This window comes from Sphaeramia orbicularis, chromosome 5 (genome assembly GCF_902148855.1).
Source record: "Sphaeramia orbicularis chromosome 5, fSphaOr1.1, whole genome shotgun sequence".
In the NCBI taxonomy this organism is placed as follows: domain Eukaryota; kingdom Metazoa; phylum Chordata; class Actinopteri; order Kurtiformes; family Apogonidae; genus Sphaeramia; species Sphaeramia orbicularis.
The window spans coordinates 54,955,881-54,981,653 of NC_043961.1; the positions used below are offsets into that span (position 1 = coordinate 54,955,881).

The window sequence follows — 25,773 nt, forward strand, 5'->3', positions numbered from 1 at the left end:
CTGAAACTTGAAGGGTAGGGCATAGGCCAAGAGAGAACCCATTACATACAGAGCCATAAAAAAAGAGCAGAGCCTAGATTTTTTTTTTTTTTTTTTAATTTTTCTAAAATTGAAAGCTAGGGCATTTGATTGAATTACAGGACTGTGGCGCAGATATGCAGTTTACAAAGTGCCCTTCTACATATTATTGCATTACATTAGACTTAGTAAATCACTTTACTCTCTGAACTAAAATGGAATGCAAATCTCTGAAACTTAAGCTCATACTGATGATTCCTATGAGGCTCAGCGTTATTCCTTAAACTGAAATAAATGTTTTTATATTCCCTGATAACAGCCAGATATCATCTGAATATCATATTTCACTGTGAAAAATCAAATTAAAGTATAAGTTGCTTGTGTTTATGTGTCACCGTGTTGCTGTTCTCACCTTCTTTAGCCGCCCGGTCTTGGTGCCCATGAAGACCACATTGTGTCCATTGTAGACATAAGAGGTGACAGAGGTCAGTCTGTCCCTGCTCTCGGTGAACACAGTCCGACCCGACACCAGCTGGGAGCCCCCCAGGGGTTGATTTATATCCAGGCCACAGAAGTGATCATCGATGGGAACAGGCTGCACAGACGGAGGGAGGGATGCAAACATGACCAGAAGAGAAAACAGCAGAAAAGGTGAAACGAGGGAGAGATGGGAATAACAGATTTAAGAAGGAAGTTGAAGGTAACGAGATAGAGGGAGAGAGAGAGAGAGGGAAGAGCGTTAAGTGGGAGCCAGAAAATGATTGAGATTACTGCAGACACATGTGAATATATGAGGAGAACTCAAACTGACTTCTGGTACGCCTAACGTGCATTAAGTGCACAATTTTCAGGGTTAAAAATGGTTACTTCAAAAGGGTTTGGTCTGCTGCATTTATCAACAAGCCTCGGAGTGGGCAAAGTTACGGAGAAGACTAATTGCTCATGGCAAACACGAGAAACGCTATGTATTTTGCTCCTGTTTCTGTGATTTTTGGATTGCTTGATCTGACATCACACAAACACAGTGCAAAAGATGTCAGGTTTTGATTAAGCATCAAAGAAATCTGCATGCTAAGCAGTCCTGTTACATCTAGTAACGTGCACCTCAAACTCATGCTAATTGCCTGTCATTCAGTATATAAATCTACCTTTTGAGGGCAGATCATTTCATATTTCACAACTAGTACTTATGCAAATATTAGTTTTCGCTGTATCTTCTTATGTGATAGATATGTGGTTGAGGATTACGGAATCAGTGAATCAGTGAAATGAATCAATTCTAAAGTAAACAAACTTCATATCAGGATGTGGAATTAGCATTTTTGTGTATTATCTCAGCAAGTCTAACATCCCCTGTGAATTCAGCAAATCCAACAATAGTTTTTGTTGCAGTGATCTGAAGAGAGGCATGTTGAAAAGGTTTCATACAGGAAACTATATTGTTGCCTAGCACAAAACCTTCCCTTTGCATCTCTCAAAATGCTCGATTATTGAGTAATTAATCTATGAACCAACAAAGCACAAGATCTAATGATGGCATAACAGGAATTCACCATTGTCAACCATTTGCAGTGCATTTAAAATACCAGGCCGTTCGCTTAACTGCACAGTGAGAACTAATTATCAAATTATTATGTATCTGTCCTCCCTCGGTTGCTTTTATGAATAACATTACATCTTATTTGTTTGATAGCACAGAAGAATCAAAGTGCATGTTTGAAACCACTAGAGCAATGGATGTGATGAATATTATTGTTTTCGTGGCTCACTTTGTTTCAGTGAAAGCAGCTCATTATGCAGAATTACAGCTTTCACAAAGGCACAGACTTGGACATTTACAAGAAAGCCCTTTTCTCAAGATCAAGAACAGGTCTCAGAGGGCTCAAATACCGCTGACAGCGACAAGACGGGAAGCAAAGAGATGGAGGGAGCGCGGGGGAGGAATGGGAGGAGACGAGGGCGGGAGTCAGCGCCCAAACCCCTCAATGAACTCAAAGCTCCATACAAAAATCCACTGATTAGTGTTGAGGAATTAATCTCCCCGGGCTTCTTCTGCTCTTGTGGGATCCTAAAAACCTGAATGGTGTCTTCAGAGAGCTGTCTATCAGCTATTTAGGCTACAGAGCGGCTCTGAGACTGTCAAAGAAGTAGCTTTCAGCAAATCTATATCACTGCTGCCCACCACTATTTGGTTTCACATTTTGTTAGTTATGCTATAATATGGAAGTGCAAGAACATAATCAATCTCCCTGATGTTCACAAACCCATGGTTCTGCTGAATATGGACAAACATTGGCCAGATTTTAAAGTGCATGTCTAGATGTAACTGTAAAACATTTAAAGGAAAATACCCGAATCTTAATTGGGGGGTTTCTCAGTATAAAAGACAACTCTTTATTAACTACTTCATTTTTAACAACCTGTAGATTAAACCATTAACCCATAAAGACCCAATTTTAATTTTGTTGCAGTTCCCAAATTCATTTTTCTCTATAATTAACCTTTCTTAAGTGACTTATCTCCATTTATTGTAATATTTTCTCCTTTATTTTGCAGTTTTTCAGTGAAAATCAGGTATTTTCCTACATTTAATTTACTCATCATGTAGTTGAGGGAAGTGGAGGGTTATTATATCAAAACAGATAAAACTGAATTAAAAGTTTTCAGCAAAGATGTCATTAACTGAACATAAAAACAAGTGTCTACATCTGCTGTCACTGATCAAACTCCATAGCTTTAACTAGTGAATCAATGTTGTAGAAGATGACGGTGTTCCCACATTCACTTTGGAGCCTCTGCACGTCCAAACGGGTCATATCTGATGACCGTGAAAAGACGACAAACAGCATTTTACCCCAGTTATTTACATATATTGACTGGGGCGCTGTAAAGGGGAGGTAAACATGACAAATTCGTGGGACCCAGTGGATATAGGTTAGAAGTTGTGATAATTTTGTGTAAACTCCGCAGTAGAAGAGAGGCACAGAAGCTGGGAGTCGAACATTTAAAGTTAAGTTTTACCATCGTTTTCACGCCTGTTGCGGTTGTTACGGTACTTATGAAACGCACCCCTATGCCTCCAGTTGTTACAGTACGTTCATACCCCACCCCACCCCGCTCCGATGACAGATTTACAGATAATTTCTTTTCTGAAGGACCCACAACGTTTCCCTTCCATGGGGTCCATAATTGGGATCGGTGCCCCAGTGTACTGATAAGATTAGTGGATCAACAGGTATTAAACACTTTACATCAGTTGATGCTTTTGTTCAACATGTTTGGGTCTTTATGGGTTAATTTAAGACCAAAACAATGATCTACAGTGGAAATAAATCCACTGCCTATTTTGTGCCCGTCAAGTCACCCACACCTAAATGTGCAAAGCAAAGTTAAAGGTACAAATTGTCTAATTTAGGGGTATCAAACTCATTTTAGTTCAGGGGCCACATTCAGCTAAATTAGATCTGAAGTGGGCCGAACCAGTAAAATAATAATGTAATAATATATAAATAATGTCAACTCCAAATTTTTTCTCTATGTTTTAGAGCGAAAAAAAGTAAATTTACATTATGAAAAGGTTTACATCTGCAAACTAACTTTTCAAAAAATGTGTATATCATGAACAAACTGAAAAAATAAGTGTGATTTTAACAATATTATGCCTCAATTTATCATTTACACACATTATATTTCATTACATTTACATTATAACTTACAGATCACAGTGGATCTACAAATACACAAAACATTTAGTAACAGGTGGAATATTGTTAAAATTGTACTTGCTTCTCTTAAGACATTTCAGGTTGTTTATACTTGTTCAGGTTATTCACATTTTTTTTTTTTTTTTTGCAAAACTATACTTTGTTTTAGTGTAAATACATGAAAATATTTACATTTACATAGAGGAAAATTTGGAGTTGTCATTATTTATATGTTATTATGATCATATTTTACTGGTCCTGCCCACTTGAAATTGAATTGGTCTGAAAGTGGAACCTGAACTAAAAGGATTGTCAACATCTTAGTGTAATTTTTGCATTTCACAAATTCATCCCAAGGGCCGGACTGGACCCTTTGGCAGGCCGGATTTGGCCCCCGGGCCACATGTTTGACACCTGTGGTCTAATTGATGTGAAGCATTGTTTTCTGCATTTCTTTCTCTACAGTCCTCTTACCGCTTTGGTGCACTGCACATCTTTTCCCAGCAGCCAGTGCAGTTCCAGATTCCCCTCCCCCTGGTAGCAGGACTGTAGCCGCTCCTTGATGCGTGTGTTGATGTCTTGGATGGTGAAAACACACAGGGCAGAGTGGTCTGGGGGGTCGTTGTACTGCTTCTGCCCCTTGGAGAACACTGCGAACAACACATCCTCCTGGGCGCTGATGTTTAGAGACCTGGCCAGAATTCTGCCGGCCTTTGACAGGTATGCGGCCTGCAGCAGACGGTACTCCTCACCTCTGTGAACGCACCCCACAGGAAGTGACACATAGGAGTGGAACTTTTTGTCACCTTTGCAGAGGCGAATGATGCGAGAGGTGTAAAACAGATCGCCGGGGGAGCCACCAGCCGGCATCCCATTCTCAGGCGTCTCAGGCTGGACGGTCATGAAGTAGACAAAGCTGCCGCTAGCGAAGCCGTAGATGTAGTAGATATCAAAGTGTGGGACGAGTGCGAGTGTGTCTGAGGGGATTTTAATGAGAGATGACACAAAATCGGTGTGAAGTTCGTAGTCCAACATAGCAGAGGATTCTGGGTCACGAGGTAGCTTGCGGCTGGAGATGGTTGGGAAGTAGTCCTGCTTGCCGCCAACCGCTGTGCCGATGTATAAGGTAGCATCTTGACCTTGTGAGGGCACAACTACACCAAACATGGTCCCTGTCTGGTTGTCACTGGACAGATAGTGTTCTTTCTTATGTGTGGGCTCCACAAGGATGAACAAGTCATCTAACCTCATCAATTTACAAACGCCTTGATAGAGGCTGCCACATGCAAGCAGCCGGTTGTGTGAGTAGTCGATGAGCAACAGTTTGTTGACGTTGTCAGTTGATGCTAAGGGCTCCGAGCACGGCTGGACGATCAGCGGAGGATAACAGGCTTTATTGTCATACTCCGGCCCTGTGTCATGGGACACGAGCAGGGTGAGGTTTGTCGACAACTTGTAGATTCTGTTGATGGCGCCGACGTACAGAGCCCCAGTGGACTGATGCACAGTTAGGTGGTTCAGCGACCACTCCTTCCTCTCTGATTGGAAGGTGTTCAGAGTCTGTCCCATAGTCGTCTTTTGATGCACAGAGATTAGAGTCAATAGCCACAGTGCCAGGGGCCATGACATGACTTTTAGTGGACCATGACCTTTAGTGACACCGAAATAAGTCCATCCTTTATCCAAGCACGTTCCCATCCCCACGGGGCTCGAAAAAATAGCTCTCTGAGACAAAACAGGTGGGATAGTGTGTCAACAAAAAGCAGGATAGCAGAGAGAAAGATGAGCGGAGCTGAGAGCAATCTGGTCCTTCTGCAGTGATCTTCACATCATTCTGAAAGAGAAAGGAGAAACATTTGTTTTAAACTCAACAGATCCTTGAATCTCTGAATGTGAAGAATTGCTTTCGGGGTGTTATTAGACAGTTCAACTAAAAACCTAGAAATATGTGCTTGCTTGTTTCCCCTCTTCCTCTCTCTGCTTAGTCAGACACATGAGACATCAAAGAAACAAGTAATCATTTGTTCAAACTGTCTTCCCATATTTACTAGCCCGAGAGATGGTCCAATGTTCCCCTTATCAACAGGGGGGCTCATTATATTCGCTTCTCTGTAAGAGAGAACTAAGTGCAGCCTATTACTTGAACAAAGCAGTGACACACTGTTACTGTGCCTACCCTCTGTTTGGGCGGCTAATTAAATGATCCAAATGTATTAATTATGCGTCCATATTTTGGGCTCTCTGTTTTCCTTTCTCCCCTCTGTCTTGTTCGTTTAAATGGTTGAATCCAAGAGGAATTAATCACTCTCCACAGCGGCCGACATTCCTAAATTAATCAGGCTTTTTCCAGGGATGGCAGGGAGTCATTAGAGATTCAGAAGCAGGCAGCATCTACCCTCACACTTCCCTGTTTAATTTCATTAGCATATTTTATGTAGATATTTCCAGGGAACAAACAATGACCCTCAAACACATCATGGACTGGAAAATGGATGAGTTAGACACATGGCAAAGGATGTTTGATGTGTTTACTCCATTTTTTTCCCCCTTTTAATGTGATGCACGTATGTTTCGCATTCAAGGTGTTTTCATGCAGATGAAGTCAAGTCATTTTCTGTATAAAGCCATATATCACATATTGCAAATTTGCCTCAAGGGACTTCACAGTATGTATAGTACAGCAATTAATCACTAGGACATTTTATAATAGAAACTATCTATTGACTGAACTTTACTCTGTAACCAATATTATGATGCTGCTGTGAAACTGTTGATTTTAGCTCCATCAAGGTGTTTTAGGACTAGTTTCATATTAACTTCCAGTTTTCTTGATGAATTACTTTGAATTTGACAGATTTATTCTTTTATTTGTTTAGGTGTTTATTACCTTGACTTGATGTTTCTTAGATTTAATAGCGTCTGTGTTGTAGCTTATGTCGACATCAGCAAACAGCTTTTTCCTGCTCCAAACTATAATTTTTCTGCCTGCAAACATTCACTATCTGTTGATTCTAGCACAATGTTCCACACCTTCTGTCCTTCAATCCTTTGTTCAAGTCAGAAAAAGTCTGCAAAATGATAATTTGTAGAAACCTCAGAGCCACAGTTAGAGAATCCCTCCGTTAGAGCAGACAGAGTGCAATAGGTGTTGTGTGCACGGAAATTTGCATATATATTATACATATCATGGAATACAAGTAATTTCAAAGCAGGAAAAAAAAATCATATTTATAGGCATCAACAGAAGCATCAAGAAGGTAGCAGCCACTTCCATATGCAGCGACTTCATCAGAGTCTATTAACTGAGTCATAAAACAGCCTGTGTAAGTGAACAGGCCATAAAACAAGATGTCTACATCCACTAAAATCCTGCCTATATGTCACATAGGGATGTAACGATATGAAAATTTCATATCAGGGTTATTGTGATCAAAATTATCACAGTTATCATTATTATCGCGGTATTGTTGAAATTGTGCTCAGAATGTTCAAAAAGTACTTATACACACACTGAAATAATTTAACCGAGCTGTATTTTGAAAAAAATAAATAAATAAAAATAATAATATGCACAATGTACTTTCTCTTGGCAGAAACATTCAAGAAACCCTTAGGGGTCTGAGACTATTTTGTCCATTTTTCAGTCCTTTTGATTTTGCCTTTATATAATATATAAACAAATGTTTACTATACCCATGTTTGGTATCTTTTTTTTCAGCACAGCTTCATCTATATCAGGGGTGTCAAACTCATTTTATTTCACGGGCCAGATTCAGCTAAATTTGACCTGAAGTGGGCCGAACCAGTAAAATAATAACATAATAATATATAAATTATGTCAACTCCAAACTTTTCTCTATGTTTTAGAGCGAAAAAAGTTAATTTACATCATGAAAAGGTTTACATTTACAAACTATCCTTTCAAAAGATGTGAATAACATGAACAAACTGAAAAAATAAGTACAATTTTAACAATATTCTGCCTCAGTTTATCATTTCCACATGTACATTACAACTTGCAGATCACAGTGGATCTACAAACACACAAAACATTGAGTAATAGACAGAATATTGTTAAAATTGTCCTTACTTCTCTTAACACATTTTAGGTTATTCACATTTTTTACAAAATTATACTTTGTTTTCGTGTAAATTCGTGAAAATATTTACATTTACAAAGAGAAACATTTGGAGTTGTCATTATTTATATGTTATTATGATAGTATTTTACTGGTCTGACCCACTTGAGATTGAATTGGTCTGAATGTGGAACCTGAACTAAAAGCATTATTAATATCTTAGTGTAATTTTTGCATTTCACAAATTCATCCCAGGGGCCGGACTGGACCCTTTGGTGGGCCAGATTTGGCCCCCGGGCCGCATGTTTGACACCTGTGATCTACAGGGTGTCTCATAAGTCTCCATACATAGGAAAAATAAACGTTTCTTGACATAAACCATTTTTATTTATATAATATGCTCTATATGACTGACATTTTGTCAGGAACACATTTCAATGCATGTCTGCTGAAGAACTATAAAGAAGAAATATAAAGAAATACGTGTTAGAACCATATATGTATGGAATGTATTATGTCTCCTATGTATGGAGACTTATGGGACACCCTGTATATCATCCGCCTATTATTTTTTTCACTTTAACCTACTATATCAACACAAAAGGACAAAAAACAAAAAATATATAAAATATGATTTGAAAAATGGATATAATTTATTGCATAAATAACACACAGATGCTTAACAAACCTTTTCAAAGACTTTAAAAGTGAATATTAGTTCCAAATATTAGGTATATAAAATTAAAATTGTAATAAATTAAAACTATACTCAAATATTTGATGTAAAAGCAAATCTTTACATAGGCGTTTTGTCCGGAAAAGTGCAATAATCAAACACGGTTATCATGATAATTAGAATTTAAACGGCAGTACTAACCGTTGGCAGTTTTACCACGGTTTATCGTTATACCAGTAATCGTTACATCCCTAATGTCACAAGAAGCCCCTCCAGTCCCCCAAAGACCGCCAAGCCATTACTCTGCACCTCTCTGTTGTCTCGATTACCGAGCCAGCAGCCCCTTCACACTCTTCTAATATTTTTTTAAAAAATCACTAAAACCCCCTTCAGTGAAATGCCTCTAAATTTCTGCCAAAGATATCCTGCCAATTGCTGGGAGGTTTTATCTCAAAGGCAACTGTCTCTTTTGGCTAGAGCAGAGGTAAACGGGGTGTTTTCTCAGTGAGACTCCCCGGTATAAGTAAAGGTTAAATGAAGACAGCCATGTCAGATCCTAATGCGGAGGTCATGATGCGGTGGGCGCTCTCCATTGGCTGACTAACAGTACGTCCGGCTGGGTTGAGCGGGAGCCAGGGATGGAGCGGATGGACTGACACTGAGCTGGCTGGGCCCACTCCAGCTCCACTCCAGCATCTCCTGTCCATCTGTCCCCACCACGCTTACACCAGGGGAGAAGTCACTCAAGTGTCTCGACCTACTCTGCTCAATTTGGCAGGCGCTGTGTGAGCAACTCTCCCAGTAATTGGCCACTGATGACTAATATCTGTCACACACGGTTCTGCTGAATCTAAAGCCGACGCTCAACAGTAGCTTTTCTTTGTTTCTAATATGACATTTACGCGTTAAATGTTAGATTAAATGAGAAATGCGTCTTTTTTTCTTTCTAGCAAGTTTCTAAAAAATTTTTTCTAACAGACACAAAAACTGCTTTTATTAGTTTGCAGAAAGCACAGATCCAGCAGAACATACTGGCTCCATTGTTTAATTTTTTTTTTCTTTTAAAATTTGGGCAAAACAGTGTCCATTCCGTCTGAAAATCCCTCATATCATCTGCTTCACAAGCTGACAAATGCCTGTACCAGTTTCTGTGTTGATGTAAGTGTCATTTCTTTTTTTCCCGTCAAAGTCAGTCAAAAACAGTGTACTGGCATATTAAAATGTTTCACAGGACGCAGTCACATCTTTTTATTATAGTGGTCTCAGTTAAGTATAAACAGCTTTTCAGAATTCCAGTTTGTTTTAGTAACCAAATTGCCTGCAGTGGTCATGAAAACCTCTACTCCCTGTGGAGTGGGGCCCTCTCTTCTCAATCTTTCTTCTTGGTTTTTCATGTCTGTGGTTTTAGCGTGGAAAGGGGATACTGCAAACGGACCCAGCGCCTTTGAAAGTGGGCGAGTCAGAACATCAAATCTGACTCAGCCGTTTGTGGATGTCCTAGAGCTATCACTATAAGAAGCAAAAAAAATACTGGATTTAGCCAAGTTTACCAAATCAGTTGTATTTGTTTTCTTTGTAACCAACATAAATGCAGTGATGATTTGGAATTTCTGTAAAACAAAACAGGAAGACAGGGCCAATATCATTTAAAAATCTCTGAAACTGATACTGATGGTGGTTCTTAGGGTTATGGTTCTGAAACGATCCAATCTTTCTAATAACAGCAAGACCCACCATACATAGTTTGATAGTTTTTTTTTACCTTTTCAAGCAGATTTACAATGTAACATACAGTATATCAGTTAAATAAATGAATAAAAGCCATCCATGTCTGATGTATACAGGGTGGGGAAGCAAAATTTACAATGAACATTTAGTTGTTTTTTCTCAGCAGGCACTACGTCAATTGTTTTGAAACCAAACATATATTGATGTCATAATCATACCTAACACTATTATCCATACCTTTTCAGAAACTTTTGCCCATATGAGTAATCAGGAAAGCAAACGTCAAAGAGTGTGTGATTTGCTGAATGCACTCGTCACACCAAAGGAGATTTCAAAAATAGTTGGAGTGTCCATAAAGACTGTTTAGAATGGAAAGAAGAGAATGACTATGAGCAAAACTATTACGAGAAAGTCTGAAAGTGGAGGAAGCAACAAAAAACGTACCAAAGCTTTTATTAAAGCTCTCAAATCCAAAATCCTAAAGGATCCAACCAAATCCATAAGAAAAATGGCAATTGAACTTGAGGTAGACAACAAGACCGTTAGAAATGCAGTAAAATATGATTTGAAGTTCAAATCTTACACAAGAACACCAAAACACTCGTTGACAACAGCAACAAATCCAACTTTAGCAATTTTTGGGAATCATGTTTATGGCCGCCTTCTAGCCCAGATCTAAACCCTCTGGATTCTGCTATTTGGGGCGTTTTAGAACATGCTACCAGTAGAACATCACACAGCAATGTCGACTTTCTTAAAGATACTATTAAAGAAGAATGGGAGAAGTTGTCGCCCGAATATTTGAGGAACACTTGTGCAAGTTTCAGGAAGCGTGTGAAGGCAGTTATTGAGAAAGAAGGACACATAGAATAAAAACATTTTCTATTATGTCAGTTTTCTTGTGGCAAATAAATTCTCATGACTTTCAATAAACTAACTGGTCATACACTGTCTTTCAATCCCTGCCTCAAAATATTGTAAATTTTGCTTCCCCACCCTGTACACCTGCAGTGACAACACTTATTTTAGTATTGAATGTTACCAAATGATAGCAGGTATTTTCAACACGCTTTATATATATAATATAATATATAATAATATATCAGGAACGTGGTCTGTGGAATAAAAGGAATGAAACTTTCAGAGGAAATGTGTGGAATCACCTTCATTATAATTTCACCAGAAGAGTAGTAGTAAAAAATTTTAGTAGTAAAATTTGATTTGATTTGATTTTGATTTGATAAAGCACTTTGTGACTCTGTCTGTGAAAAGTGCTCTATAAATAAAATTTACTTACTTACTTAGTAATAGTAGTAATTTATTCGTCCATTTAACAAAACATGATATATACATACATACAGGTTGGATTTCTATATTTAACATGGGCGAAAAGGCATAGGCTGAAGAAACAGCTTATTAACCCTTTCATGCACGAATTATGAAAACCTTAATCAAAATTTTTTCCTGAGTGTTTTTATTCTTCTTAAGACAGGAAAAAAACAATGTAATTGATTTTTCTTTCTTTTTTTTTTTTTTATGAACCTATTTTTCATGTAGTTGCAAAAATGTCCACTCAGCTAGACACCATTTGTTTAATTTTTGAAGCTCAGAAACATATATTTACTGACACACTGTGTGAAAACTATGAAATAAAAGCATTTTTAACCTCCTGAGACCCAGCAATACATTTTTGTCCTCTGCAGGGGACAAAAGTTTGACAGTTTTACTTAAAAAATGTTGTCCATTGTAAAGGACATCCCATTAAAAAAAATAATAAATAAAAATAATTTTAAAAAATTTCTCGGGAAAAAAAAAAACAAACAAAAGAAAAAAAAACTGTTGTATTATGTAGTTTCCATCAAGACAATTGTTTAATGGAAAAAAGCAAAAAATTTCATTTTCCTGGGTCTCAGGAGGTTAATGTTGCTAATCTGATGTTTTCTCACATTTGAACATACTATAATACTAGTTATTACTCACTCAGATAATATGCAAAAGAAAAAAAAAAAAACTCTGTTAATTACAGTCTAATAACAATTAGTAATTGATTTAGTTAAAAGAACAGGAAAGTTACAGGAAAGTCAGTGTCTGGGATGAAGCATGAGCGTCCACTGTGTTGGCTGTTATGGAACTAAAACAACAAAACCGATGAATATACAAGAGAAAAGCTGGAGAAGAACTGTCCACTGGAGTGACCACTATGCATGAAAGGGTTAATGCCTACCCTATTTACAAGAAGGAAAGTTGCAGAAACAAAACAAAATAACAAGATGGCACAGTTTTAAACAAGTATATAGATAAAAAAATAATATAATCTAAGCAAAATCTTTGATTCATACTGATAATTGGCTTACTTTATCCTAATCAGTGTTGGGAATAAGGGCGTTAAAAATAGCGGGGTTACTAACGCCGTTATTGTTTTCCAGTAACAGGTAATCTAATGAATTACTATTTGAAACGTTACAGCGCCGTTACCATTACCAGCAGTGAAATGTGGCGCATTACTATGCACTGATATCAGCTGTTATCCATCCTGGCTCGCTCAGCCAGGCACAAGAGGTGTGACGTTCACAGACGAGTTGAGTCTTTTGAACGGCTCTTTTCAGTGACCAATAAAAACTGATTCGTTTACGAGCCGTTCTTATATTCAAATTGCCCACACTGCCTTCATGCTTCACCTGTGTGTCACATGAGTTTGAGTTGTCCACGCTGCCTTCACCTGAACGACTAATGACACGTCCGAGTTTGAGTTGTCCCAGCACACCCCATGCACTTGAACGCAGCTACGTGTGCAGCTAATTTAGGGGAGGAGTTACCAGTGAGTCCGATTGACTGGACTGAAGACATTTACCACAGTAACAGGGAGGAGCGACTGAAAAAAGTGGAGATGTGGGATTAACTGGAGGAGCATCTTCTTCCTATAAATGCAGATATGCATTCATGTGGTGGAAAAGCCGGGCCCTGGTGGACCCCAGCCGGGCCCTGGTGGACCCCAGCCTCACTACAGTTATGGTATTCAGTACCTGTCTGCTGTTCTACTCTATGCCACGGACCATGAAACACACTCAAAAATCTGTTTCCTTTTACATATTTGAAGGTTTTTCACAAAAGTAATGCAATAATTACTTTCCCTGGTAACTAATTACATTTATGAAGGAGTAATTCCGTTACTAATTCAATTACTTTTTGGAAAAAGTAATTAGTAACTATATTTACTTTTTTCAAGTAATTTGCCCAACACTGTCTATATGTGGAGAATCTCACTATCTCCTGTCTCAGCTGACTGTGACAGAACGCCCCTGAGCTTTGACAGTAAATAACGAAACCAACTGGCATTTGCAAAAGCCAGGTTTGAGCCAGACATGACCTTAAACAACAGACACCAGCAGTGCCACCCAGAGGTTAATTTAGTGTGGAGAGTCTCCTATCAATCCCCTCAGAGGAATTACAACACAGAAGACAAAAAACAAGAAGAGAAAATAGGAAGTGCTGGTGGCAAACGGAGACGGGCAGGCATGCAGGCAAGCAGCAGCCTCATCGTTTCATCCATTTCTGTTCTGCCGGCTTTGGTCACGTCTAAGGCGTGCAGTCATGCTGCTCAGTGTTTACCCTGGATTATAGAGACAGCTCTTCGCCCTGCGTAGTCCTCCCCGCTGAATTCTCCGCCTCGCCACTCAGACACGCTCCAGCCCAGACGTGACTCATTCACACTCGCGCACAGGAACATGGTTTGCTGAGGCCTCTAGGGACGCGAGCTCTCAGCAGGCACCAATCACAGCCCAGAGGAAAGAGAAGCCAGCCTCTTGCGCTTCACAAACACGACCCTTTGACCTGGATCGAGATCAGTGGACCCAAATCCATCCTCTGGGTTCAGATTTTATTGGGGTGAAATGCTGTCATAGTTTCTTCTGTAGCGCCTGGTTACACATGATTCAAAGGACAGAAGGGATGCTTAGGGTTTTTTTTTTTTTTTCTCTTTTGTTTGGTTGTTTGACCCATCTGCTGTCAAAAATAAACTAAAGTGCTCATATGGAGATGTTTCACTGTTAGGCTGTCTGTGTAAATCCTTTGGTCTTGCTTGTTCAAGTTCAGGAGCATGAATTTGCACTTTGACAGTGACACTGAGTAATTTTTTCACTGGAGATGTAGAAACTGGAGCATATATTTACCGTATACTTGAAAGCACTAATATCTAGAACTGAAACTAACACTTATTTTCATTATGGATTGATCTGCTCATTGATGAATGAATGAATAAATTAGTCTGGCATTCAATAGATGTTTCACTCACTGACATGTATAAGATAAAACAAGCAAATGTTCTTTGTTTTTGCCCCCCTAAACCCTTGTTTAATTGAATCTATTATCAAAATAGGTCACCTAATTGCTTAATTGCTGCAGCTTTAGTGGTAAAATAAGTATGTTTTTGGGTGATTTGCATATTTTCTGTTTTAACCCATAAAGACCCAGAGCTCCTTTTGTGGCAAATACATTTTTCTCTAGAATAACCCTTTCTTAAGTGATTTAACACCATTTAGTGCAATGTTATCCTCTTTATTTTGCATTTGTATAGTAAAAATCTGACATTGTTTTGTATATTTAATTCACTGATCATGTAGATGTTCATAAAATCTCAGAATAAATTCAAGGATTATTATATCACTGCAAAAATCGAAATCTTATGTGTATTTTAGAGTTTATTTTAAGTGTATTTTCCTCATTTTTCATCAAAATATCTCATCACACTTAAAATAACACATAATCACCTAAAGAGTAACTTTTCAGTGAGATATAAGAACGTATTTTTAGACAATAGATCTGGAAAATCTTATATCAAGAAATCTTACCAAGATAATTTTCACTTGTTCCACTGGCAGATTTTTTTGCTTAATTCAAGCAAGTGAAAATAATCTTGGTAAGATTTCTTGAAATAAGATTTTCAAGATCTATTGTCAAAAAAATCAGTTCTTATATCTCACTGAAAAGTTACTCTTTAGGTGATTATGTCTTATTTTAAGTGTGATGAGATATTTTAACTAGAAATGAGAAAAATACACTTGGTAACATTTAGATTTTTGCAGTGCAGAAACAGAGAAAACTGGAGATAAAGTGACTTTTTCCAGCAAAATATATCATTAACTGAACATCAACTAAGTGTCTTTATCCACTGTCATTGATCCAACTCCATGGGTTTTACTGGTGAATCAATGCTGTAGAAGATGACGGTGTTTCCACGGTAACTACGGAGCCTCTGAACGTCCAAATGGGTCATATCTGATGACCATGAAAAGATGACAAACTGTATTTTACACCAATTATTTACATAGATTGTTAAGATTACTGGATCAACAGATATTAAATATTTTAGATCAGTAGATACTTTTGGACGATGGTGGATATTTGGGTCTTCACGGGTTAACACAAGATGCCCTCAAATGTGTTCAAGTCTTAACTGAAAGCTAATTTTAAAACTAGTTCTAAGTTGTTACAGTGCCTGCTTTACTCCAAAACAAAAGAACAGATTAGCACAAAGAGCACGACAAAGCTAAAGCAATAACATCGGCTTGTTTGAGTTATAGATTTGTGTGAGATCAGGGACACTGGCAGCAGACTGTGCCATGATCTTTCTAAAGGTCAGAAGATACATCTCTGCACTCACACTTAGTCAACAATGGGAGTCATTGTCACTCACATCAGAGGTGATAAAACATTTTTTGTTGCTGTTGTTTTTTGTGGCCTAGATTTATAAGGCTGCACAAAAGCAATAACAGTATAAGACCACGGGGGCGGAAAAGTGTCTCAACTACAATAGTCATAACAGTCCTCATGATTACAAGCTGGCTGGGCACAAACACACAGTGGTTTTATCATTAGGTTTTTACAGACATGGCTGATGGTGAAAGCTCAAAGTATTTCTTAACCCTTTCATGTATACTGGTCACTACAGTGGACAGCTATTCTACAGCTGTTCTCTTGTATATTTATGTTGTTGTTGTTGTTGGTTTTTTTTACACATATCTTTAGTAACCCTCTGGTATCCGGGTGCACCTTTTAGGCACACTTTGCACTTTGTTTTATTAAACTTCATATTATTTTTCACAATTTAAATAAGGTTAGAATTCAAAAGTTGTTCATTTTTGCATGATCTTTAAAATTCTGGCCACCAACTAAAATTTGCACATTGTAAACAAAAGAAAGTTACAAGACTAGCATCTGTCTGCCAAGTGTGCCTAAAACGCACTATTTCTTCCATTTGAAATGTATAATTAGGGCTTAACTTGATTTACAAAAATAAAATCAAATTAGAGCAGAAAAATAAATCAGTATATAATATTAAATGGTTTAATTTACAGGTGTGCATTTTACGCACACTTGGTGACAGATGCTAGTGTTTTTGAACATTTGACCTTGCGCCAAAAATAATCATGCAAATTAACCAATGTTGGAGTTAATCATTGACATATGCCAGGCTGCAAAAATCAAATAATATGTGATCCACTTTTTATGTAGTATATTAAAAAAAATATTATTATTATAATTTTTTTTTTTTTTGCATCCAAAAAAATGGTTTGTTTACATTACAAACACGGCTTTTAAAGGGTTAAAAATGTGACAATTATTGAGTATTTGGTATTTTTATTTACAGCTCAAGTTAATGAAATAGAAAAAAGTGTAAAAGAATTAATAACAAACTGTATGAAAATTTTTTTGACATTATTCTACAAGTGTGCGAAAAAGGCACACTTGGTGTTTAGTAAGGGCCTTGCTGGATGGGATACTGAAGGGTTAAAGTTTTAAGACACTACATATCTTTTCTGACATGAATTGGTAACATTATGTAGATCTCACCTGAGCAAAAACCCCCAGAATCACAAGCCCTCCCCATAGTTTTCACACAATTTATCAGAAAATACATGTTTCTGTGCATCAAAAATTAAACATGTGGTGTCCAGCTGAGTGGACATTTTGCAATGTCATGAAAAATAGGTTCATAAGAATTTTTTTTTCATTATTATCTTTTTTATGTATTTTTTACATTTTTTAAAATTATTTTTATTTATTTTTCAGAAGAAAATTTTCAATCGCATTGTTTTTTTCATGCCTAAAGAGGAATAAAAACACTCAGGAAAAAAATTTTGATTAAGGTTCTCATAATTTGTCCATGAAAGTGTTAAAGTTCAGTTTTGAGGATGATTTCAGTTTACACCACAGGTGTCAAACATGCAGCCCGGGGGCCAAATCCGGTCCACCAAAGGGTCCAGTCCGGCCCATGGGATGAATTTGTGAAATGCAAAAATTACACTAAAATATTAACAATCCTTTTAGTTCAGGTTCCACATTCAGACCCATTCAATCTCTAGTGGGCGGGACCAGTAAAATACAATCATAATAACATAGAAATAATGACTACTGCAAATGTCTCTCTTTGTAAATGTAAATATTTTCATGTATTTACATTAAAACAAAGTATAATTTCGCAAAAAATGTGAATAACCTGAACAAATATGAACAATCTGAAATTTCTTAAGAGAAATAAGTGTAATTTTAACAATATTCTTCCTGTTATTAAATGTTTTGTGTGTTTGTAAGTTATAATGTATATGTGTAAATCAGGGATGTCAAACTCTTTTTAGTTCAGGGGCCATATTCATCTAAATTTGATCTGAAGTGGGCTGGACCAGAAAAATAATAAACATAATAACCTATAAATAATGACAACTCCAAATTTTCTTCTGGCTTAATTCAAGATTATTTTTACTTAATTGAAGATTTTTATTTATTTATTTATTTATTTATTTTGGCTTAATCCAAGATTTTTTTTTACTTAATTGAATTTTTTTTTTTTTTTTACTTAATTGAAATTTTTTTTTTTTTTGCTTAATTGAAGATTTTTTTTAACTTAAATGAAGATTTTTTTTTTTTTTTTTTTACTTAATTGAAGTTGTTAGGGTTTTTTTTGCTTAATTCAAGATTTTTTGCTAAATTTGACATTTTTGGTAGCTTAATTGAAGATTTTTTTTTTTTTTGCTTAATTGAAGATTTTTTTTTTTTACTTAATTGAAGATTTTTTTTTTTTTTGGCTTAATTCAAGATTTTTTCCTTAATTCAAGCTTTTTTTTTGCTTGATTCAATTCAAGACTGTGGAATTTTTGCACTTGGCAAAAACATCCCAGGGGCCGAACTGGAACCTTTGGCGGGCCGCATTTGGCCCCCGGGCCGCATGTTTAACACCCCTGGTGTAAATGATAAACTAAGGCAGAAAACTGTTAAAATTACACTTATTTTTTTCAGTTTTTTCATGTTATTCTTTTGAAAGGATAGTTTGTAGCTATAAACCTGTTCATAATGTAAATGTACTCTTTTCGCTCTAAAACATAGAGAAAAATTTGGAGTTGACATTATTTATATCTTATTATGTTATTATTTTACTGGTTCGGCCCACTGCAGATCAAATTTAGGTGAATGTGGCCCCTGAACGAAAATGAGTTTGACACCCCTGGTTTACGCCATCACACTTGTACTGTTACTGTACTTATGACGTATGCACAAACTCATATAGCCTGATGGGATACTTTTTGTCTGGGTTTGCTGCAAAATCACATGAACGAGTCATTGGGGGAGGGCCAGAGTTGTACACATTACACATGAATGAGCTGGGAGGGCGCCAGCCGCAACTGAACTTGACTTCCAAATGAATAAATGAAGGCAATTAGTAGATCTGTTTACAATGTTGTGGAGACAGAAGTAGGTCAAACGTGGCAAAGACAGGAGGGAGGAGGGAGGCAGCAAGCCGGAGCCAGGGGCTGTCGCTGGTACCTTCAGTGATGAGTCGGGGAATTAGGACATGAAAATGCCGTCTTTATTAACAATGACTTTTACGTGAATGTCATATTGAATCACAAGGGATCGGTAAGGGTTTATTAGAAAACGAAGTGTTTTGTGATCATTGCACCGTGTTTTATCTGTGGCTGTGTCTGTCTGTGTGTGAGAGGGGCCTGGGGCTTGAGGGCCCCTTCACAGAAACACAGACTGAGGCCTTAGGAGGCAGAATGTGTAGTGTGGATGCTCACAGCACAGATACCCACAGGATATGTTCACTTTGATGCTGCACAGTGAAATTCTGTGACAGTTGGCCTGTGGTTAATTCTCATCATTATGTTCAACAGTGTAAACTCAAAACAGCGTGCTTCCCCCAGACATTCCTCTCAGTGAGGGGGAAACAACCACTATTTAGATTAATGATCCTAAAATGACGCTGTTTTAACCCATAAAAACCCAGAGCTACCTTTGTGGCAATTCGCAAATACATTTTTCTCTATAATTACCCTTTCTTTAGTGATTTATCACCATTTATTGCAATGCTATCCTCTTTATTTTGCATTTGTATAGTAAAAATCTGGCGTTTGTTGTATATTTAATTCACTGATCATGTAGATCACAGGTGTCAAACATGCGGCCCGGGGGCCAAAACCGGCCCGCCAAAGGGTCCAGTCCGGCCCCTGGGATGAATTTGTGAAATGCAAAAACTACACCGAAGATACTGATCATTTTAGTTCAGGTTCCCAATTTAATCTCAAGTGGGTCGGATCCATAAAATACTATCAGAATAACCTATAAATACTCACAACTCCAAATTTTTCTCTTTGTAAATGTAAAAATTTTCATGTAATTTTACTGTATTTACTCTAAAACAAACTATCATTTCACAAAAACGCGAATAACCTGAACAAATATGAACATTTTGAAATGTCTGAAGTGTAAGTTTTCCAATATTCTGCCTGTTATTAAATGTTTTGTGTATTTGTAGATCCACTGTGATCTGTACGTTGTAATTTACATGTGTAAATGATAAACTGAGGCATAATATTGTTAAAATTGCACTTAGTTTTCTTAAGAAATTTCAGTTTGTTCATGATATTCACTTTATTTTAAAGGATAGTTGATAGATGTAAACATTTTGATCGCATAATTTTACTTTTTTCGTTCTAAAACATAGAGAAAAGTTTGGAGTTGACATTATTTATATATTATTATGTTATTATTATGTTGGTCCGGCCCACTTCAGATCAAATTTGGCTTAATGTGGCCCCTGAACTACAATGAGTTTGACACCCCTGATGTAGATGTTCATAAAATCTCGGAATAAATTCAAAGATTATTATATCACACTGCAAAAATCAAAATCTTACCAAGTGTATTTTTTTCATTTCTAGTCAAAATATCTCACCACACTTAAAATAAGACATAATCACCTAAAGAGGAACTTTTCAGTGAGATGTAAGAACTTATTTTTAGACAATAGATGTGGAAAATCTTATTTTAAGAAATCTTACCAAGATAATTTTGCTTGTTTAATTGGCAGATTTTTTTGCTTAATTAAAGATTTTTTTTTTTTTTTTTTTTTTTTTTGCTTAATTCAAGTAAGTGAAAGTTATCTTGGTAAGATTTCTTGAAATAAGATTTTCAAGATCTTTTGTCTAAAAATAAATTCTCATATCTCACTGACAGCATGCTTCCCCCAGACATTCCTCTCAGTAAGGGGGAAACAACCACTATTTAGATTAATGATCCTAACATGTCGCTGTTTTAACCCATAAAAACCCAGAGCTACCTTTGTGGCAATTCGCAAATACATTTTTCTCTATAATTACCCTTTCTTAAGTGATTTATCACCATTTATTGCAATGCTATCCTCTTTATTTTGCATTTGTATAGTAAAAATCTGGCGTTTGTTGTATATTTAATTCACTGATCATGTAGATGTTCATAAAATCTCAGAATAAATTCAAAGATTATTATATCACACTGCAAAAATCAAAATCTTACCAAGTGTACTTTTTTTCATTTCTAGTCAAAATATCTCACCACACTTAAAATAAGACATAATCACCTAAAGAGTAACTTTTCAGTGAGATGTAAGAACTTATTTTTAGACAATAGATGTGGAAAATCTTATTTTAAGAAATCTTACCAAGATAATTTTACTTGTTTAATTGGCAGATTTTTTTGCTTAATTCAAGAATTTTTTATTTTTTTTGCTTAATTCAAGTAAGTGAAAATTATCTTGGTAAGATTTCTTGAAATAAGATTTTCAAGATCTGTTGTCTAAAAATAAATTCTTATATCTCACTGACAGCGTGCTTCCCCCAGACATTCCTCTCAGTAAGGGGGAAACAACCACTATTTAGATTAATGATCCTAAAACGACGCTTTTTGGTTCCTTTTGTTTTGTTTTTTTTCCTAACCATCATGGTCTACTGTAAATTCATTTAGTCTGTTGGCTTTTCTGGTACATTTCAGTTCTCCCACATGATTTTATATTAACAAAAATGAACCATAATTGCCTTTTTTCCATTCTTGTTGTTTAGTTTATTGGTCAGCGTAGATATTGCCGGCTTTATGACTCTCAAGCGAGCCACAAATCACTGTGCTAGAGTAGCAGAGGTGTCTGCTGGGAACAGTAAAACAGCACTATGTCATTGCAACGTGCTGCACTCCTAATAACTGCAGGATGCTGCACGGGACCTGGGCAGAAGCAAATGTGACATAAGGGACCCATTCCAACACATCGCCACAACACAGTCAGCATCCTCCTCTGCAATGCATGCCATTATCTCAGAGCGCATGCATTATACATGTAGATATCTGAAATTGCTGTTAAGAGTATAGACCAGATGAAGGGCACTGCTGCCACTGTTAGATTTAACCATGCATGGCTTTTCTCCTCCCTTTCCTTCTCTCAGCTCTCAGTCTCCTCTTCCATAAATCTCATTGTCGGTCTTCTCTGGTTAATGGTGACCTCAAGCAGGCTGCTCTCAACTGCAGAAGCCCTCGTGTTGCATATATGATGAGCATGGAGGGGAAAGTCAAAGTGACCTCCAGCGCTGTGATGAAAACCCATGCAGCTCAAGTGCAATAGAGGGTCTTCTATAATTCAGCAGCCACAGAAGAAGACAGACTGCTGTGTTGTCTGTGGAGCCACACAGCGTGAGCATGTACACCATTCTGCAACGGCTGCCCAGCACTCGTCTTTCTTAACGTCACTTAAGTGCACAAAGAGGAACGAGGGGTAAACAGAGGACTCAGACTTTGGATGGAAGTGATCTCTGGACATTACAGCTGTCGGGAATAAAGAATGTGAGCTCTACACTCCAGCCCAGAATACAGAACAGCTCTCTTGTCTCTTCCAGAAGAAAGTATAGTACTGCACTTTTCTGCAAACCATGGATACATACAATCTTGTAATATGTCACTGAAGGATCTAAGTAGTTTTTTTTGCCTGTCTGGCAAACACACGGAATCCAGGATTTCACAGGATTTTGTCTGTTGACTCCTGTAGGTTTTGAGGTTTAGGCTACAACAGCTCTTTGGTATGGGGTTAGGAAAGTATGGATGCTGTTATAGTGACACATGAACATACTTTATATTGATATTCCTTTGCTCTGTAAAGGTTATGTAAGGGTATGTAAGATTTGCACTTAAATATTATTATTTTTATTTTGGGCAAATACAGTTGATGTACTCTGGTACCTATAAATATGTTGGTTTTGTTTTTCATGAAAATATGACTTTTTCAGAAGGCATAAGGGTTCTGTCTGAGTCTGTAGGAAGGGGTTTAGGAGCCAAGATTAATAAGATGAAGCTCTGTCCTGAACTAAGTTTTTCAACATTTACCCAGCTTTATGATTCCAAGGTTGGATCTGTTTTGTTTTTTGCAGTGGATGGATGGATGGATGGATGGATGACTTTCCTGAATGTGATAGAATTCAGAGCAGAGCCATGTGGTACTTCCTTAAAGTGCACAGGTTCACCACTAGAGCGGCACTAGAGGGACACATGGGCTGGGATCCCTCTGTGGTGAAGCAGAGGGCACAAAAGATTAGACTCTGGAACTGTCTCGTCTGCTTACCAGAAGACAGACTCATTTGGAAAATCTTCACTTGGGATAAAGCTCACAATTACCCTTGGTCAAAGGAGGTTTTTGAAACATTCTCTACAGCTAATGTGCAGCACTTATGAATAATTTACAGGGTAAAATAACTCAGCTCAGACAGATACTGTTTGATTAAAGAGCAATGGAAATGGCAGGTGCTAAATAAACTTAAACTAAGAAGTTATATTCATTATAAATATGATTTCTCCACAGAGCTCCATGTTAAATGTAATCTAAAAAAGAGCCCAGAGGTCTCTGTGTGGCCAGCTCAGAGCAGGGGTACTGCCTCTGCAGGTGGGGGAGGGGCGCTATAAAGGCGTCCCCGAAGAGGACAGGTCATGTGTTTTGTGTGACTTAAGGGTTGTTGTAGAATGAATGGCATTTTCTGTTTTATTGTCCTTTATATCATGATGTCAGAACTGTTGTTTTTGTTATTGGGATGAATATATGCTTTATATGTTGGTCCTCTTCCTGTTTTGAATGTCAGTAGTGTTTTATAAGCCTATATACGCTGGGCACATAAGTGTATGACACTTACATAAAATATTCATTCATTCATTCTTTCATACACTTATGTGGAGTCTGCCTTGTGCTCAGACCCAGACATTTGTTGATATGAGTTGGCTAATGGCATGTAGTCTTACCCAGTGTTGCAGCAGAGGAGGTAAAGAGAGGCACTGAAGGAAGTCAGAGGGAACATTTGGTTTTGTGGAAAATCCATTTTGAAACCTCTACATAGAAATCAGTTTATTGTGGGTGTAATCATCGATATAGCCAACCGAGAATGTCATGAGCTCAGTAATGGAGTTAGGTCATGTCAACAGACATCTCTCCCAGCACAACTCAGACTCCAAAACAAAGTTTACATAATCTTACATAATGCACCATAAAAAGATTCAATCTTAACATTTTTCATTTCACTAATTTCCAACCAGACTTTCACCTCGTAATGTCTCTGGAAACTTGATGTATGTTGTGACGGCCAGCGGGTGGCCTTTATTGTGAAGCCTATGCTGCTCATCATTCTTGTTCCTGTCTGTCCAGGAAGCTGGGGGTGTTGTCCCAATCAGGCCCTCATCTGCCTCACCTGGCTGAAGCCCATAAAATGGCCGAGAGCATGGTTGCTCTCTCTCTGCTCCTCTCCTAACCTGACCATGGGCTGTCTTCATTTAGTTTAGTTGACTGATCCACACTGCCACACACCACATTACCTACATCACTGCTTTCATTACTGACGTACACGTTCACGTTATTTTTATTTAACCCTCCGGTATCCCGTCCAGCAAGGCCTTTACTAAGCACCAAGTGTGCCTTTTTGGCACACTTGTGGAATAATGTAAAAAAAAAATTTCATACAATTTGTTTTTAATTCTTTTACACTTTTTTCTATTTCATCAACTTGAGCCATAAATAAAAATACTAAATACTCAGTAATTGTCACATTTTTAACCCATTAAATGCTGTGTTTGTAATGTAAACAAACCATTTTTTTAGATGCAAAAAACACAGAATTTTTTATTTTTTTTTCCAATATTCTACATAAAAAGTGGATCACATGTTATTTGATTTTTGCAGCCTGGCATATGTCAATGATTAATAGCAACATTGGTTAATTTGCATTATTATTTCTGGCACTAGGTCAAATGTTCAAAAATACTAGCATCTGTCACCAAGTGTGCCAAAAAGGCACACCTATAAATCAAACTATTAAATATTATAAATTGATTTATTTTTCTGCTCTAATTTGATTTTTTTTTTTTTTTTTTTTGTAAAACAAGGTCAGCCCTAATCATACATATCAAATGGAAGAAATAGTGCATTTTAGGCACACTTGGGAGAGAGATGCTAGTCTTGTAATTTTCTTTTGTTTACAATGTGCAAATTTTACTTGGTGGCCAGAATTTTAAAGATCATACAAAAATGAACAACTTTTGAATTCTAACCTTATTTAAATTGTGAAAAATAATATGAAGTTTTTTAAAACAAAGTGCAAAGTGTGCCTAAAAGGCGCACCCGGATACCGGAGGGTTAATAAATCTTTGTTAAACTGTTTGTGCCTTGAGTGGTCTCCCCTCTTTGTTGCTGCTCCTGAGCCAGAGTAGTAACAACATGTAAAAGAACAAACATTAACTAATAAACAAGCTAAATGTTCCTTAAGAAAGACTAGCGGCATTGTACCCATGGTGCCATAGTACGATAGCATGAGAGGCTAAAATCACCCAGAATACCTCACAACATTTGATTACGGACATAAAACTGTGCCTAGTAAATAGTCAGGTAATGTTTCTATTCGTGTGGCGAGTTTGGCGGCGATCGGGCCTGTGAAGGCTGAGGAAAATCCGTACAAATGCCCTCCTGTGCTGCAACATGCATTATATAGTAGGAATTATTCTTATTTTTATACAATATGCTCTTAGTAGTAGTATATTTTCCTCAAAATAACATCAGTAAGATCTTAGAGCTATATACAAGACTGCAAGATTTGGTTAGTTCGGGAGTTTTTGCAGTTTAGATTGGCTGTAATTTAATTTTCATTTGACTTTCTGTCTTTGTTGTCTGAGTTGACATGGATGTTTCTGCAGAACAAAGCTGAATTTCCGCACAGACTGATTCAGTTACTGATGTGCAAAGCTA

At 37.2% G+C, this 25,773-nt stretch overlaps 1 protein-coding gene across 1 annotated transcript in view; it reads right to left on the minus strand.

Annotated features, from left to right (window-relative positions):
• Positions 1 to 25,773, minus strand: part of LOC115419455 (plexin-A2-like) — a 152,431-nt gene that overhangs the window by 109,275 nt on the left and 17,383 nt on the right. Inside the window, 2 exon segments of the mRNA XM_030134248.1 lie at positions 431 to 613; positions 4,197 to 5,556. Of these exon segments, the coding sequence (XP_029990108.1) occupies positions 431 to 613; positions 4,197 to 5,420 (1,407 nt within the window). The 5' untranslated portion in view covers positions 5,421 to 5,556.